Genomic DNA, 19,596 nt, shown 5'->3' with positions numbered 1-19,596 from the left:
CTGGAGTAGAAGGTGGACCCAGATTCCTCTATCAGCCACTGGGGAAGTGGCATGGACCAGAAAGTGGACTGCCTGAGACAATTTGCCTTGAAAAGACTTTGATATCCCAGAAGGGGAGAACCATAGTGACCTCGCTGGAGGGCCAATTTGCAAACAGGAAGCCATAGCTCCTGGAGTGAGAGGGGCCGCAGCATGAGAGAAGACAGGTGGAGAGACCGCCAGAGGCGGGTACAGCACCTGGAAAGAGCTAATCTCCAGAGTAGCCTAGTGGTGAGTGGACCCCCTGTGACATGGCCTTACATGCCTCGATAATGACTATCCACACTGTTTTGGGGTTGTTGTTTTTTTTTCCCCCCCAGTGCCAAATTGACTACCACTGACAGATAACAATCTGGGGTTGTATGCTTTCATATGGCTATTGCCACCCTTTCTCCACTGTCAGGACAGGCACACTAAGACAGCTGTCCTGCAGGGCTAGGGTGACCAGATGTCTTTTTCTTATATAGGCTCCTATTACCCACACCCCCTGTCCTAATTTTTCACACTTGCTGTCTGGTCACCCTATGCAGTGCTGGGTTGAGTTTGGCACACAACTTGAGGAAAGTGGCCTTCCACATCTGGAATTCTGGGTCCACTGCTGGTCATCCTACGCTTGCATCACAGTCTGATTCCACTACTTGGTGCTCATAGCTGAAACAAACTGCTCCACCAGGTGCAGTTGTTCTGTACCAGTGAGTCTGATGCATTCAATGTCCACTCATCCTCAGATGACTGAGCATTGCAGCTTTGCAAATACAACAGAACTGTATGCCCTGTATTTAAATATGGAGAAAAGTGATGTATTGCATCCATGTTTGCGGCAGAGTTCAAAAACGTATCACTAGAGCAGTAGATTATGGGATGGAACAGAGGGAGTTGTGGGACTTTGATCCCAAATTCCCACAGCTCCCTAAGAGTGGCCACCTGTGCTGGCACACAATGTGACTCCACTCTACTGAAATAGCTTTGTCAGTGATACTATGCTAATAGGACTTTTGCTCGTACTACTTTCTGGTGTTGCCAAGGTCTAAAAAGCACTCTGCAATGCTATATTATGTTTATAATACACAAATATTCAGGGAAATAATCCAGTATTATCTCCCTTCCAATATCCATCTTCAAGGGAATGAGGAAATGTTTCCCAAGTATGCCATGCCTTTGGAGTAGGCCTACAACCAAGCACTTTGAAGCCAGTCTTTCTAACAACATTTTGTGAACAGGACACTTAATAAATTGAACATTACAACAATTACCTTGTCTCCAAACAAAACAAACTTCCACAATGTCCTATTACACGGAAATGGTTCTCTGCTAATCCTAAGTGATATATAAAGGTCAAATAATTCTCTCAACATCCCTGTGAAGTATTTACATGTGATTCTGATTTTTAAATGGGAAGTTGAACTAGAAGACTGACTTGCCCAGGGCAGAGAGTAAAGGCCAGGTCAGTGTGTTAAGACTCAGGAGAAAGGAACAGGAATTCTGAAAGCTGGTAGGCCAGAGAAATTTTGTACTGACATTCAAATAAAACAAAAAATAGCATCTCCTCTCCCATAACTTGGAGCCAGGAACAGGTGGCAGGATAGTAAATGTGATTTTTGTTTTGTTTGTTTTAAAGGAGGCAGCGATATAAAAGTAATACCTTCTCATGTACAAGCTGCTTTGAACAAACTTCATGAACATATTAGAAACAGCCCAAATCAACTTCCCCTAACCATAAGGTATAATTGCTGCCTTTCTTCCAAACATTTTTGCCTTCCAAAATATTTATTGTGGATACTGCAGGATGAAAATTTTATTCTGTAATTAGTATTTTTATTTACTTTTCTTACAGCAACTCACCATTGTGAGTAAAAAAAAACTTGCATCCATTTGGAAAATGCAGTGCTGGAAAACAACTGACATTGATCCCAAGTTAGCATGGGTAGCAATGCCCTGTCATGGAAAAATCCTCAGATGATCCTTCTCCATAAAAAATCTTGATGTTTTCATTTCCCATGAAATCCACATTTCTATAAATCACTGGATAAACTGCACCCCAGAGATCAGAGTTTAGTTGTGTATTTGAACGTTTGTTCAGCGGAATGAAAAGTCTACACATAAGACTCAGAAGAAAAATGATGCATGTGCAAATCAACAAACAATCTCAATGATTGTAGAAAAGCAAAGTTGAATATGGTACACAGTTGACCATGTGTAACATTACTGTAGTACAAATTGTAAATAGTAGAGCTTACAAGCCAAGATCAGGGCACCATTGTTCTAGATATAGACCTATCCAAAGAGCCAGCCCTCGCTGAAGAGCTTAATAGATAAAAGGTGACTAAAAGTAGTATTCCTATTTTACAGATGGGGAACTAAAAGACAAAGATTAAATATTTTAAAGACTCAAGAGCTTGTAACTGAATGCAGCTCTTCTGAGTCACAGGCCAGACTATCCTTCCTTCCTTGCATTCCACCTCCCTCAAAGGAAAGGTCCTTTCCTGTGGTGTATTAAGGACTGTTTTGGAATTGCAAGTTATCACTTTAAGAGTGTTTGGGAGGGGGAGGATTTTCCTAGCCCTGCTTGTAGGCAAGGGGGCTCTATAGTAAAATGTGCAATCTAGCAAGACTAGCAGCAGTCAGTCTGAAGAACCAGTGTAGAACAAGGTGGGACGAGTTGTACCTCTCTGCCTTAGGGAGCAGCCTGCTCTCTCTCTCTTGGTTGCTGTGTGCTGTTCTGGATTCTAAGACTAGAAGTAACATTACATTGCAACCTTCCTGCGAGAGTATTTGATATTTTCATCTAACTTCTGCCTGTTTATGCTGTGAACACAATGCTGGAGTTACTTACCTTTCTTCCCCTGTGACTAGAGAGGCCAGGCCCCTGGTCAGGCAGATCTATGGGCTGTGGAAAGTTGTGGTAGAAGGTGACTAGCTTGGTAACATTGTTTTCCTTCCTGGTATTCCAAGGAATCCCATCTTTTGAAGCTTCACAGGGTTGGAACTCCATGGGTTGTGTGTTGGGGACAGGACAAGAGAGACAGAGGAATTCCAGTGCACAACCTTCCCCCTTCATTGGGGATGGATATTGAACAGGATAGCCACACCTACATTAATCTTGCTCTGCCAAATATATATGTGGTTTAAATGTGTTTTATAGAATAAACTGGTTTTGATGGGGTTTTTTACATCTAGATTCTTAAATATTTCTACTTTCAGTTTGGTCTGATTTTTAAATGCTCACTAATAATTCTGAGATCAAGATTCCTGGGCGCAGAGAGGTTCATTTAAAAGCAGTACTCATCATGTAGTCTGTCATCTTGTTCAAAATCGTACTATAGTGGAATCACTCTTTCCTCAATCAAGTTCATTAACAGGAATCTACAGAACTGTTCATGGCAAGAACTTCTCTGTAGCAGAGCTACTGTAATTAAGGGCTCAGCGTGTAGTATTCTGATTCATAGAAAAATGTGAAGGTACATATTAACTCTAGTGCAAACATTAATTATAGAGAAGGGTGTTCAAGTTCAAGTTACAAATGTTTCTGGGGCACCTATAAATAGCTTTTGTGAAAGCCTTACAGCTTTCAGCTCCAACTTGTCTAGTCACAGCTCATTTTGTTAAACAATGATACAAAGAGAAGAATATTGGCAGTGACAATAGTTTAACATTTTGCAAATTCTTATTGAGTGCAATGCCAGCAGACTGGCATTAGGACTCATTCTAAAACTGGGACTGCAAGTTTAACTATTCTGCTCTTCAAAAAGATTTCTAGGTAATATTAATTTCAAATAATTACATAAAAATTTAATGCACCATACATAACTTTTTGAACTTCAATATTCGCTCTAAGATATAAAGCAGGCCTCCGTATCTTTCCTCTTTTAAATTTGTTATTTACACTCTGCTGTTGAATAAAATCTAACTTTTTCAACAGCATGTCATATTATACTTCATATCTATCTAATCATTCTACATTTACTAATAAGTAAAAATACAGACCTCTTAATTAAAAGGTCTGTTAGACCCTATATTCCACATATAAACAGAAAAGGGCATAACATCTTGTTTTTTGTATGTCATAAAATAACATACATGGAGTACTTGTGGCACTTTAGAGACTAACAAATTTATTTGTGCATAATCTTTCATGGGCTATTTTCCACTGCATGCATCCGATGAAGTGGGTTTTAGCCCACGAAAGCTTATGCCCAAATAAGTTAGTCTCTAAGGTGCCACAAGTACTCCTTGTTGTTTTTGCTGATACAGACTAACATGGCTACCACTCTGATACGTGGAGTCCTGATTCTCTCCCACCAGTTTGACATTGATGTAACTCCACTGATGTTACTCCTCATTTACTAAAGTCCACTGAAGTGAATGGAAGTTGCTCCCTTGACTTCAATGCACTTTGGCTCAAGCATTGAGTGAGGTGAGGTCCTATGGGTAGGAGGAAAAAGAAGTGAAAACTATCTTAAGTTGTGCAGTTTAAAAAGCACTCATGTCAATCAATTCAAGATGAATTTGTAAGATGAGCATCAAATTGGGTGTGGTTTAAATGAGCAGGAAGATCCAAATAAAAGATGACATTTACCTATCTGCAGTAAAAAACTACATGTACAGCTCTGCTGACACCACATGCAAGACTGCAATGGTTAAGTGCAATCAGTCTTGATGTGATACATCTTTTGCTATGGGGAAAAGGTAATGCAAGGCAGCACAGGTGAAATGGCACGTATAAAATACTACAGAACTCCCCATAGAGGCATAATGAAAGAGGTTACAAGATTTAAGAATAACCTGTATGGTGAATGTAGGGAGACCTCCGCCTCAGGCATCTGGCAGAATAACAGATTATGAAAGAACCCAATGTGGGTGGAAAGGCTCCATCAATATAAGTTACACCAATTGTATAAATCAGTGATGGTGCTTCAATGTCTCATGCAGCATTTTACAGTGTTTGGAGGTTGAGCAAATCAGTGGTACTGCTGTGGCTGCGTCGCCTCTCCTTGCAGGGATGGAAATAGACAGAGGGAAGGCCTGGATTCATACTGACAACGGCATCTTTTTGAAATGTTTTGGTTTGGGATGCAAGTGATTCAATATTCAGATTAAAGTGAGTAAATATTGGGACACATTGTCTGAAACCTATTCTGCTGATGAGTAAATCTGTTCTTGGTGTATGTGACTGCTGTTCTGTCTGATCTCTCTGTCATGGTCAATATTAAAACTCCCATTTCTGGTGGGATGATACATAATGCAAGTCTGTCTTTAACCTTCCAAACTTAAGATGTTCCTACCTTCTGACTTGTTTCTAAGGGAGACCAAGTAGCAAATGAGTCTTCATGTGGCAGTGTTTGTATAACATGTTGACAAAGTGGTATGGTGTTCCCCTTTAGTGATGATTCAGAGTGGATAAGAGCTTACTACTGCTATCAGCTAATACAGTAACTCCTTTTGCTCAAGTGGTGAAAGAGTGTATTTTTGTTGCTCAGTCTCAGGTTTTATCAGTGCTGACTGAGATCTGTGGTGGAGCTCCATTTCAAAGCCTATATGCCAGACTTTGGATGGTCAAAGGGAAGCACCATATTGAATGGAAAGGACAAAGATAAAGGAGTAAGGAGTGGGCTGTCAATCCAAAGATCCTCCTTCCCGCAAGAGAACATAGAAGGCAGCAGTGGCAGGAGGATCAGGAGAGGGACTCATCCATGAAGATTCCCTTGCTCTGAGGGAGCACTGGAGGTTTAGGAGCTGATGGGGATAGGGGGAAGAGTGAGGTCTGACCTCGAAAGTTAAAATTCAACTTGCTCTTTCCTTCTCCACTGGGAGCTTAGGAGGGCAGTGGAAGCTGGAGTGGAAGCTAGGTGGGTGTGTAACCCCCACACCTCCTGGGTGTGGTGCTCTCTCCCATCTAGTGGCACTGAGACCACCTAGAGGTTAGAGTCTGCTCTACAACCTTAGCGAACAGCCACATGGCTTTTAGCTCATGCAGTAGACGCTAATGCACTAAGCTCCAGAGGTCCCAGGTTCTATCCCACCTGCCAACAACTGGGGTCTGTCAATGTTACAGGTGCACATGAAGGCTGAGTGACAGTCAGTAAGCTGGCTGAGTGAGTCACTGCAGAGGGAGGGGACAGGAGTAGAGAGAAACAAAGGATGGCAGCCTAGCTCTGAGAAAAAAGAGTTGGAGAAAAAAAGACACGGAGGAGGAGAGGGGGGAAATAGTTAAAAATGAAAAGGGAAAGGAGGAAAAGCCACAACTTCATCATATTCCTATCAGCTAACCTGTGTTTTAGGCTTGGCTCTCGAAGATGCAATATATAAATGTTGTTTAAATACCTTAATTTTTTGTTTTCTTATGGCACCAGTGAGTGCACAACTAGTGCTGCTGCATGCAGTCACTTGACTTTTTGCTCTATCCCGTTCCCTGTCCTTTAGACATGCTCCATTTAGACCTTAATCCTGCAAACCATTACCTGTGTGTAATATTTACATAAAGGAGTAGTGCCATAGAACTCAGACTTTTCATGTGCATGAAGTTACATGTGCATAATCATCTGCCAGATTAGGGTCTTTAATTGTAAATTACTCAGAGCAGAGACCTCTTTCTTCTTACCTGCCTACAAAGCACCTCATGTACCCTTTATCCAATATGAACCATAAGCGACACACTTGACTTATTTTACCAGGGTGAAAACGCAGCAGGGATACACTAAATCACATACAAGCAATGGAGGATGAATCCAATGATAGTGGATCCATAATGTGGCAGTGGGGGGGAAATGAAGCAATGTGGACAGAGGATAGTTGTTAAAATGGAATTTGACACTGGGTCGGTCATCTGTTATTTCTCGCAAAGGGTTTGAGACAAAATTGAACCAGGGTTAGAAACCACCCACAGCTGTTACTTAAAATATATAAAGGAGAAGAGACTCTACCAGTTGTTATGGTTACACAAATGTTTATTCCTGTGATGGTCTACATACTAGATTTCTGTGTGGTAAAATATCAGCAGCATTTGTAAGATCCTGGCTGCAGGAAATACTGCTGGATTGGCAAAAATGTTAAAGCCACCACACAGAAGCCTTTCTACATTATTGCCTCGTAAAACCATAATCCTGTAAGCCTGTGCTAGAGGAGATATGTGAAAGACATAGCATGATTTTTTTTTTTTTTCAAGGACCAGCTTAGAACAGGTTTACATCTTTCATCCATCAGCATGGCTTTGATCTAAGTTTTGTAAAGGAAGAATTCTCATATGTCTGCAGAACACAGAGTGAACTGGCTTGGCTATTTTTGCATGGGTCTGATTTCTGGAGCACAGTAGCGTACTGCTTCAGTATTACCCATTTTGAAAGGAGGATTCCTTAGATGAGCAGAAACCTTAAGGTTACACTTTTGCAAGTAGGTTTCCAAGGGCTGACTATTTGAAATACTGGCAGGGAGGATGTGTCAGAACACAAACTAATTAAATTTAAATGCTCCAGGAGAATGATTCCACATAGTTGAGGATTATACTGTACTATAACAAAAGAATGCTTTGGATAGGATAGTCATCACTTGAGATTGTGACTGTATAAGCAGTGTCCCGGTGGAGAATGGACCAAATCATTTAGCCACTTGCTGAGTCATACTGTTAATTTAATAGTGATCAAAATATTAGAGGAATATTTATGATAGGTGGCTGCTAAGTTAAAGCCTGAAAGTTTTTTGGATTCAAAGTAAAGCCAAATAAGTGACTTTCAAACTGGGACTAAAGTTACACTATCTGGAGCACTGAGCTGGTACATGCATATTGCAGAACAAAGCAGAAGCTGTAGATAGGGCATCAAATTCTACAGAAAATCTCAGTTTCATTTATTTGGATGTTTCCTGCATAACTGTGGCACATTGCTACACAACCTGGCAATGCTGAGTGGAGCTGGCCAGAAAATGGAAATGCCTCTCTGAAGTTTTTTTTCTTTTTGAAGGGGGGGAAATATGTGAATTTTTTCCATAGGAAAGGATTTTCAGAAAAATTCCATTTGAAAGAACAAGAGCAGAATTTTTTTTTGGCTGCTGGTGGTCCTCCTGGAAGGCTCTTGCCAATTCCCTGCAGGCAGAAAGTGAAATTGAAAAAGCCTTTCAGGCAGTCAGCAACCCCTTTTTATATTTTCCTGATGGAAAATCAGTTTTTCCTCCCAAAATTGAAATTTTTCCTTGGAAAATTTTAAATTTTGTGAAAAGGTCATTTTCTGTTGGCAACTTTCCCAACCAGCTCTAATTAGAAGCAGCATTGAGGACAAAGCTGTCACACAGCTTTTCAGCAAGCAAAGGTATGACTTGCAAAGAGTTTTTTTGCCTGGCCATTTAGCACATACCTCATAAATCCATATATGGACACATTATCTGAAAGCCTCACTCACGCTGAATAGTACCTTAATACACAACACTGACGCCAGTGGGGACATTTCCATAGCAAGGCAGTATTCAATATGCCAAGGGTGTGAAAATCTGGATCAAATGTCCAGTGAGTAGGAGAGACCCATAACTCTTTCAAAAGAAAAACCAAATTGTGCCCAGATAGTTTAATGAAATAGCCACCAGTCTCTGCCTGTATGATATAGAAGTTAGGGTATGTAATTAGTTGCGTAAGTATAACTTTATAATTATCCACATGTAAACCCTACACAGCTTGTGCTATATGATTTTAACATCTATAAGTGACTCCCAGCATGTGTATGTAATGTGGTGTCCTAAAAGGTGAGTCACCCCTGTGCAGAAGGCCAACACATCGCATGAAGCCCACAAAAGAGGGTGTAAGGAGGATAGAAAGTGGTACACATACTTTGTAGCTGGCATTTTGCATAAGCGGGCATTTCACCCAAAGTCCACAATGAGCAACAGACAGCATAACCAACCATTGATAAGAGTATGATCATACAGTATGATTCTTTTGGTATCAATATGACTAGTATCTAATGTTTGTAATGCACTTTGAGATCCTCAGGAGAAAAGTGTTATGGTAGGGCAAACTACCATTATTCCTACGTGCACTGATTTGCTGAGCAGCTCTTGTACCAGGATTTTTCAAAGGCAGGAGGTGGACACATTTTTCATTCCACATTCCCCTAGATTTAGTAACAAATTCCTAAAACTGAAGTTATTAGCAGCCTGGGTAAACAGTTTGTTTTGGTATTGGTCTGAGCTGTCTGCTCACTTAGATTAAATAGTTTGCATGGTAGGTAACCCTAAACTCCAAACACATCCACAATATATATTTTGAAAAAGTGACAGATGCCTAAACTGTACTGTAAAGATTTCTTATGCGTGAACAAAGAAATGTACTACTGCTATGTCTTAATGTCACTTAAGCTCATGCAAACAGTGCTGCAAAACTAAGGATTGGACTATCCACTTGGAGGAAAGCCAGATAAAGTACAGTCAGACTGGGGGCAAACTAGAAAGAGGGATCAAGAACTCCAGAGCATGTTCCCCTTATTTCCAACATCCCACAGAAGCCTGGTTGGGAGTCAGGCTCCAGGGCCAGAGAAGTAAAAACGCTAGGGAATGACTGCTCATCACATTAGATGTACCCCTTTTCACTTCAATCCCATGTGGCTTCTCCATGTAAAATAATAATGCTGATGCCATCAGAATCTTATGTGGTAACTCCTTCTGTACAATGAACCCTCCCACTCAAGGGAGCATTCAGGGGCAGCTGCAAATTAGTGGGGACCACGTGGGAATGCTCCTCCTGAATTAGCTGTGTTGCCATGGGGAAGAGGTTCCCAAGCAACAGAGCAAAGGCCCTGGGCCTTTGTGCATTTGAAACAACTGCAGGTGTAAAGCACCAAACTTCCAGCCCACCGTTTCAGAGCTTCTAGCAGAACATTCCCCCTTCAAAAGTTCTCTCTAGGGAGTGGGATAACGTTTTTCATCCTGTCCTTCCGATGACGAGAGAGTGGGCCAAACTTAGAAAAAATGTCATTACAAATACCTAAGAAATCAGGATCCCTCCCAACATGGCAGTGGGGTTTCACAACTTCCTCTCTTTGAGTCCCAGCTCTCTAGTGTGGTGCTTTCAGTACCCTTGTCTCTGCTTTCACTAGTTCTAGCACCTTTAGACACATTCAGAATTAAGACTAGGATTGCATTATTGTGTTCATGGAGCTCCATGTTTATAGGAGTGCACCAGCCTTGCGGTGTCCTATGTTTATACTCATGAATATCCATGGAATGAAAGCAGAGGAGCAGATGTTAGTTAATATGGGGAGAGGGGTGGTGGGAGTCATTAGTCTATATAAAACCAGTTGGTTTTCAATAACCCAAACAACATCAAACTTAAACAGTTCAGGTGATCTAAACAAAATGTGCAGATAGTCTAACTCCTAATAGGGAAATTAGCAATGCTACAATGAAAAGAGGGATGGTCTTGTGGTTAAAGCACTCAACAAGGAGTTGAGACTTCTGAGGTCAAGTCCTGGCTCTGCCACAGCCTCCCTGTGTGACCCTGGGCAAGTCACTTCACCTCTCCTCAGTTATCTATAAAATCAGGATCCTAGTACTTCCTTCCTCCCACCCTTTATTTGCCTTGTCTATTTAGACTGGAATCTCTTTGAAGCAAACACATGGAACTGTCTTACTATGTGCATGTGTAAGTACAAGTTCAATGGGGCCCTCAATAGTCTACGTATTATAAATCTCACCACTGCTGCTGGCACTCTTGTTGACTCTCTCTCAGCAGAGAAATGGTAAATGATCGGAATGAGCCATGAGGACGGTACTCCTCACTCCCACCAGTGACTTCTCTACAGATGATCTTTATGGGGGTCGATGTGGAGAAGTCTGCAATGCTGCTGCCTGTGCTAAACCTGTTCTATGGAATAATCTGAGATCTTCAGTCTGCATGTCAATCTGACACCTTTCCCATGCACCTATTTTACTTTTTTTTTTATGGCAGAGGGAAATACTAAATTGAAAGATTTTTTTTTTCTCTTTACCAGCACCATCCTTTAACTTACCACATACAAGAACAGAGTAGTACAATACATAAAGGCCCCATGAAGAGTTGTACAATGCTTAACTTGAAGGGCCTGATCTTGAGATGTGTTGTGCTACAACTCCCACTAACATCCATGGAAATTGGACATGCAAAGTGCGCATCAGACTACAGGCCTAGTTAAAGGTGCACAAAGAACTGCAGCTGCTGTGTTTTTAAGTAATACACATGCAGGTACTAACTGAGTGATAACTGCATTCATTTTACAAGCAAGTTTTCCATTCTATGCCTTGCACTGCTGTGAATATTTACTATTTCCAGCACACACACTGAAGCAGGAAACAATTCACCAAGTATAGAGGTAATCTTAAAAAAAAAAAAAAAAAAAAAAAATCAGTAGGAGGGGAAAAAAGAACAAAGTACACAGAGCCTATTTGCACCTCAGTAATCTATGGAATACACGTTCCTTTCTCTCCCTCTATGTAACCACATCACCTTGTGCCAGTGAGGAAATGTTTTGTTTGAGTCAAAAACTTGTTCTGAACGGTAACTTTATTTATTTATTTATATATATATATATACACACACACACAGATTGTGCACAACTGTCTCTCTTCCACCCCCACCCCAAGTGAAAGGGCAGCACTCCCCCACCCCCCTCCAAAAGCAAAGATCAGGTTAGCCCAATGACCGTGAGGGTGGGGGGAAGTTTTTTGCTGCTTGACTCTTCACAGATAGTGTTTACCAGTTAAGAATAGTAATTTTGCTGGCAGAAAGTGTTTCTACCTGCGGTACACGAAAGGCATTAAAGACTCCCAACCTGTGGGAGCTCATGTGCTGTCTCTGCAAATGCACCTGTTCCAGACATTGTTAATTCTCCAGCCCATACCCTGCACCTCATTGCAGAGAGCAACTTCTGACGTTTTCCAAACTTTGCTCCTCTGATCTGTAGCCTACAGACTGCACCCCCGAGCCTTTGTACTGAACCCTGGGACAGCATTCCTGCGTCAACAGGTTGCATGGTAGCAGCAGCGGCGTTTCTCTCAGCTCAGACTGCCTCTGCCTGGCTGTTCTCCCTGAGCAGGTGAAGTTTCCCGAGCACTCTACCTTACCTTGAGGGGACCGTTTCTTCGCTCTCTTTCGCATTGCTCCCGGCCACGGCATTGTTGCCGCTAGGATGGTAGGCTGTTAAAACGACTCCCGGGGAAGCAGAGAGCCAGTTCATGGTTCGAGTAGCAGCATAATTTGCCAAGACACTAAGGCAAAGAAGGGTAATGAAGTTCCTGCCAGCGCCTCACTTGGTAACTCAGCTCATTAGCATCCCCCGGCTCCTCCTCTGAAGATCAGCGTTTGCAAAACAGAGGAGGAAGGAGGGGAGGAGTTATTTATGTGAAATGCTTCCTGTCTCTCCAATTAGACTCTATGATTCATGAGTATTGTTAAACGAGGAAATTTCTTGCTCCTTTGCAGTGTTTTACTATTATCTTATTTAATTACTTAAACATCTAAATAGGGTACATTCAACTAGTCAGTACAAGGGTAGAAAGAAACTTATTCACTAGACAATATGCGGTCCCAGGAAAAGATAGTTTTGTTTTCCAATTCCTGTTTCCAGATGATGCTTTTTTTTTTTTCTGGTCACTGAGTTGCCACTTTCCTTAACCCCTTGCTTACAGGATTCAGGACTTCCTGAATACACACAGCTAAGGCAAATGTGAGTACAGCATAGAAGAGCTGATATAACCAGATTCATGTAGCTCTCCCAGCTCAGACTTCACTCATTACGATGACCCAGCTTAGCTTTCCAAAATACAGCAGATTCTATTTTTGTCAGTTTGAAGCGTTAAGAAACTTATAGGCTGCCTATCAAGCCAGTCTCCCCCACCCCCTCCAACCCCCAGCCCCAAATAAGCACTGGGTGTATACAATACCAAAAATAGAATGTATTATTTTATATGATGGTAGTCAGTCACGATCTGGGTCCCATTATGGTAGGTGCTGTGGAAACTCCGAAATCGACAACGTTCCTGCTCTACAGTCTCAGGCCTAGATCTTGCACATTATTTTTCTTTTTACTCATGTGACGAGTCCCACTGACTTAACTTTACTCACACAAGTAATCAAATTTATGTACACACATAAATGTTAGTGGGATCAGGGTTAATTTATAACTGGATACAACTAATTATTGTGACAAACAAAGAGTAGGAAAAGGGAGAGAGGGAGGAAGAGAGTAACAATAATAGTTGTTTCAATAGGATAGCAATATTTGTAAATCAAAGATTCTGAATCCGTTCATTTCCATAAAATACATAAATGAGTATATAACAGCAATCTCCACTAGCCTTCAATGTAAGACGGCTTTAAAAAGCCTTAATACAATATTATTAGTTTAGAATTAAAAAGATACAGTCAACTGAAAAATCAGACTTCACTCTGCAAATTTTTACCTGTTACAAGTGATACCCTAAGAGTGCTATAACTAGAAGATGAGAAGAAAAACATATTTTTCTCTTTCTTCCATTGGTTTACTTTATGCATCTGACAGCACTTAGCGCACAGTCTGTCACTGAATCACTATAGACAATTTCCCTTGTTGGCATTTTTCACATGAGGTTTTTTTTTTTTTAATTAGAAAAAATAGTTAATTGTAAAACTACAATAACTGGCAGTGGGAAGTAAGGGCGGGTGCTTTGTCCCCAGTGTGACTGAGAAGCCTCAGGGCTGCTCCAACTTGCACCCAGCTGCCAATAGCTCCAAGACAACATTTTGACAATCAGGGACTAATTGGGATAGCCAGAGTGCAGGAGGTCCCTGGTCAGGCCTCTTTCTCCTAGACATACCACCTGCATGGAGGATTGGGTGGGGAGGTGCTATGGCCCCATACCATCCATGAATTCTCAAGAGTCCAGATCTATGGGCTTTCCAGTTGCTTTGTGTTGGCATATCAGAAAATCAGAGTCAAAGCAAAGGTTCTGTCCCAGTGCGTTCAAAGCTATGATTTTCACAATTCTAATGAGTCCCTTTCTGTACGTGTATATAAGTACTTACACCATAAACCTCAGTATCTAAATTATGGTTCTGTGTACCATAAATGAATTCCTTGATTTCTGCACATTGTAATTTTTGACTGAATTTCCTTGGGCTTTTAAAAAAAAAATTACACATAGAAATAAAAGCTCCTATGTACATGCGTGTGGTTTAATATCTAAAGACTTCAGTGCACAAAGCAAGATGTTTGCTAGTATGCAAATACCTGGAGTTCTGTACCTATATTTATTTAAATGATCACACATTGAAATAAACATATATGGCAATGGTTAGTCCCTTTTATTTTTCTGCCTGGCTGATCTTCAAAATGGAGATCCAATAATTTTGACCTATGGCCACTCTGAAGGCCTTCCCTAGTTGAGAATCAGCTAGGGAAGAATGTGCCCTCATGTTTGAACACTGGGAGAGTCACTAAGCAAGATCAACATGTCCTTCAGAAACAGAAGAGCTCTGTGTAAGTTCAAAAGCTTATCTCTCTCTCACCAACAGACGGTCCAATAAAATATTACCTCACCCATCTCTCTGTAATATCTTGGGTCCAACATGGCAGCAACAACAGCACTGCATAGAATGTTTCCTTCAGAGTCAGTCTTGAGCACAGTTGCTACTTATAACCATTGATCTGGCAGAGTTAATGAGTGAAATCCTGACCCTGTTAAAGCCAATGAGAGTTTTTGCCAAGGGGACCCAGGACTTCATTCAACCGTTTCTCCCTTGGCGGGGTGGCTACAGAATATTTGACTGCATGTTCTTTCGCTGCTGGGGAAGGGGTAATATCCCTGTAGAATTGAGAGAAGCTGCCTAAGGAAATTCAGTCGAGCGTCTGTGGGCCAGCAGTTGTAGAGGTTCCTTTCCTCTATGCAACCTTTGAGGGCCATCTTCTGCCTGGTCCGTAGATATTTATGCAGAGTCTTTTGGAGGGGGAGTAGAAGTGAGGGGGAGGAATTGCAATTCTGCCTGTCCCTAATGTGGGCTCTGTGAGGTGCTTTCTACCACTATGCTCGTATGCTGCCTGTGTAGGGCTAGCAAGCTGGTTGAAATGTTTTCAACTGAACTTTTTGTGTAAAAATGGCCATTTGTAAATGAATTTGTGTGTGAAACTTTTCATTCTTTGACTTTTACAATTGAAATTATGAACATTTTAATAAATATTCTTAATCTTTTCCCTAATAGTGGGATTTTGTTAATTAATTTTAATTAATTTTAGATAAATGTCTATTAGGGATGGTCTAGGCAGTATTTGGTCCTGCCATGCGGGCAGGGGACTGGACTCGATGACCTCTCGAGGTCCCTTCCAGTCCTAGAATCTATGAATCTATGAATTTTAAAAAATATTTCTGAGAAAAAGTAGAAGGGGGGGGGGGATAAAACCAGTCCATTCTGACCCCTTTGAAAGTTTGTTTTCATTCTTAAGCCAGGTGTATCATGCAGAACTGCACCCCTTACCCACAGGGGAGAGCAGAGGCTGCTATCTCCTTATTCCCCTAGGAATGCCCAGCACCCCAAAGGAGATGGGGAGGGAAGGAAGCAGGACCACTGCTCCACCTTACAACTTGCCCCTGCTGGTGGGAGTGTAACTTCACGCCTCCAAGCCCTAGAGGAATATAGTAGCAGGGGTACTGCCAAAGCATATCTTGGAGCTGTGAAAAATGCCTCCTTAGTGCTCTCCTTGACCTGATGCAGCTCCACAGCATATCTTATGGGCTCTGTCTTAATGGCACAAATTGGGGCCTGATTCTGGTCACACTTAGCTGACAATTGGAGTTACTCACATTTTACACCAGTGTAAAACCAGAAACTATAGCCCTGTTAATGTATGTCACTGCACCTACCATATCTGACTTTTACCTACTGCTCTTTTTGTTTTAACACACATGAAATAATTAATTGTTAAATAGTCTGTTTTTTAAGTAGTGAAAGTTCTTTTGCATTATTTTTCTTTTTAATATTGAAAACATATAAATATTAAGATGTTCAGGACTTTGGCATATACTCAATATCCTGAAACTTTAAAAATTCACAAACATTTTACTCAGTTACAAAACATCCTGTAAAGACTAAATAAAAATATTTAAAGTACTGTATGTTTACTTCATGCATTTCAAAGCAATTTGCCTGAACAGAATACAGATTAGGTGCTATAAGAATAAAAATGTAAGATGCTTTTTCTTTGATAAGCATCCTAAAAGATGCCATAATTAAGGCATAATGCACTGTGCTTCTTCTGTAAAGGAAGAATACAGGAACAAGAGGCAACCAATGAGGTGACACTAGGGACTGCTCAAAGAAAATTGTACTGCAAATGGAAAAGGAAGAAGGAAGACAAAGAAGAATATTCACACACTGTTTAAGGAATGCAGGCAAAAGATTGGGGTGACAAAATACATAGAATGAGTTAATACTAGCCAAATAGAGAATAAGAAGAACTTTATTAAATATATTGGAAGGGGGAAAGTTAGAAAGAGAGTAGTTCCATTAATAAATGACAGTAGTTGAATTAATGATGACTCAGAATTAGCAGAGATACTGAAATCTCCTCTTAAATCTCTTTAACAAGACAAAGAAGTCTGGCCCAATAAATGATTTGATTTTTTTCAAATGTGCTGAGCACACAACAGTTCTCGTGGTCTTAAAAGCTTAATTCTAGGGATGCATTTTTTAAAAAAAACCTTGGTCACTGCGTTTGGCAGTCCGCTGGAACCAAATTCCATTCTTTTACATCAGTGTAAATCCAGAGTAACTCCACTTCCTTTATATCGAAGTAACCAAGAACAGATTTATGTCGATGTAACCAAGAACAGAATCTGGCCCTAAATATGTACAAGTTATGTTGCACATTGATGTGAATGCCACCATTTTCCTCCATTAATGTAAGTAATGTATTTTCTCCCAGTAGAAATATTGTGCTCAGTTTGCAATAAATATTTCTGTTCTTACCAAAGAATGGAAATATGTGTGCCTTCTTTCAAATACAATTCAGTATTATCAATCAAGTATACTTGAGGGCAAGATTGAAACATATGGCCTTCAGCCACTTGAGGAATATGACTAATTTGCTGTCTTGTATCAATCTCTTTTCCTATAGAGCCCAAGACTTTAAAATATTACATTACCTCTTTTGATGTGCAATGGTAAAGCATGATTTGTACACAGTTACATTACCCAATCAGATCACTCAGGTTCTGAACACCAATTATAAAGTGTTTGGTGTGAGATCTTTACAGAGAAATTGTATCTACAGTAATATTCTTTACTACTATCTTTACAGAGCATATGTATAAATTAGTTTGAACTATATATTATTAGCAGTTCACTTGTAATTGAATTTTATACTTTCATTTTCCTTCCTTTTCCCTCCCCAAAATACTCTCATTGTACAGATTTTTCCACATTGATGTTATGGATGATTTTCAGATTCTATGTCTTCTCCAGATATGACATCACCACCAGTTTAAAGAGCTGACCACTAAACAACCCTATCTTGTGGTGCGATGTCAACATGAACAGGTTCCAAATTGAGTTCTATGGCACTACACCAATTTATTCCAGTTGACACTCTGATTATACATATAGATGTCCCAGGACCACAAACAACACTATAATGAGATCACAAGTTTGTTCAGTGACTCACTAGGTATATTTCTAATGATCTGGTACTTAGGAATCCCATCACTGAAGATTTTTAAGAACAGGTTTTACAAACGCATGTCAGGGATGGTCTATGTATACTTAGTCCTGCCTCAGCATGAGGGAATGCTCTAGATGACCTCTTGAGGTCCCTTCCAGGCAGTGACGGATTAGCCAGTAAACCAATGGGGCCCATGCCCAGGGACCCTGGCCAATTGGGGGGCCCCAGAAAAATGGGCACCCCTGCACCCTGACCCACCCACCTGGCACATCTGTCGGGGAGTGGGGTTGAGGCATGGGGGCTTGCTCTGCTCCGCCCACCCGGCACTCCTGCCAGAGAGTGGGGCAAGCTCCCTAAACCCAGAGCCAGTTCCCTGGCAGGAGTGCTGGATGGGGAGGGGGGCAGAGCAGGGCAAGCCCCGGCACTCTGATCCCATTTCCCCAGCAAGAGCGCAGGGCATGTGGGGACTGCAAGCAGAAGGGGTGGGGAGGGGCCCCCACTAGCTTTGGCCCAGGGTCCCACAAAAGCTTAATCCACCTCTGCTTCCAGGCCTATGTTTCTATGATCCTACCAATACTTTCTTCTCCTGGACAGTGTGTGTTTGCCTAAATTAGTGTAGACAAATTTTAAACTGAGCTGAAATCTTCCCATCACCCCTGCATTCTGATCCACATTCATATAATACTGTGGCAGCCTTTCCTTTTTCCAATTTGTGTTTGTGAGTTCCAAATAACAGATGAAGGCGTGAAATGAAAAGCTGCTCATATAGTATGCTGAATGCAAACCTATATTAAATTGACCACTTGATATGGTATTCCACTCTATTATGTAAAGATCCACATATGTTAATACTATTCTATAGCCACAGATGAATAATAAAAATAATTTAGATGAGGTCTTGTACAGAATGCTAGTATGGTTCTGTTGAGCCGGCAAATAGCAAAGCAGATTCAACAGTTTAATTTAGCTGAACGTGCAGCATGTGGTACATAAAAATCAGAATAATCAAGACTTTACTGATATACTGTACTGGTGTATAGGAAGTGATTTAGATCAGCATAGTTATGCAAAGAAATTAAATCTGGGCATGAAACCACAGTCTTTGTCCACAGAGAAGCTGATCACGTGTTCAGTAGCTGGCATGTTATGTGCATTCTTAGGGTCTGATCCTGAGAGGTGCTGACCACCCTAAACTTTCATTATATTGATGTGTTGGGGTTGCTCAGCAGTACTCCAGGATAGTGCCATACACCGGGAATTTTTCATGAACAGTAAGACAGCAGTGAAATGGTGCAAGAGAACAAACACTTTCTGTTCTCCGACAGTCCCACCAGCCTCCCCTCCATTTGTAATCTTTTTATACAGATAATTAATTGATTTAATTATACAAATTAATTAAGAAAAAATAAACCAGCAACACTTTTCACTGTTCCCCTTCCTCCTGGAAACTGTTCTAAAATGCATGTGGTGCACTCTGCTGGCTGCTTTGGTAATTATTATTTTTCAATTAGTTCATGATGAATTATTGGTGCATTTTTTGAGATTATCCTTATAAAGACTAATACACATATGAATTAATCTAAAACAAATCTCCATATAGTTTTGATTGGATGAGGTTCTTGTTTGATTTGTTGCTTTTGGCTGATATGTAGCTGCTGTGTTTAACATAGAGGTGGCCGCGTTTCAGTGGTGGGTAAAGTGCACTCATTTATCTGCTTTTTACAACAGATGTCTGGGAGAAGTGGATAACCTAGTGGCTAAGCATGAGACTTGGGAGTCAATAGTCCTTGGCTTCATTCCTAGACCAGTCATTTACTTTTTGTGACCTTGTACAAGCCACCTAACCGCTCCCTGCCTCCGTTTACCTATCTATACAATGAGATTAATAATATGCATATTACAGAGCTGTTTGAGG

The 19,596-nt window shown here is 40.9% G+C and overlaps 1 protein-coding gene across 1 annotated transcript in view; it reads right to left on the bottom strand.

The window, feature by feature from the left end:
- Positions 1-12,322, bottom strand: part of ARHGAP18 (Rho GTPase activating protein 18) — a 100,352-nt gene extending 88,030 nt beyond the window's left edge. The window contains exon 1 of the mRNA XM_054022279.1: positions 12,115-12,322. Within this exon, the coding sequence (XP_053878254.1) occupies positions 12,115-12,227 (113 nt within the window). The 5' untranslated portion in view covers positions 12,228-12,322. The remainder of the gene's footprint in view (positions 1-12,114) is intronic.
- Positions 12,323-19,596: the final 7,274 nt, after the last annotated feature.

Source organism: Malaclemys terrapin, chromosome 3 (genome assembly GCF_027887155.1).
Source record: "Malaclemys terrapin pileata isolate rMalTer1 chromosome 3, rMalTer1.hap1, whole genome shotgun sequence".
Lineage (NCBI taxonomy): Eukaryota > Metazoa > Chordata > Testudines > Emydidae > Malaclemys > Malaclemys terrapin.
This window is presented reverse-complemented; position numbering and strand designations above follow the sequence as displayed.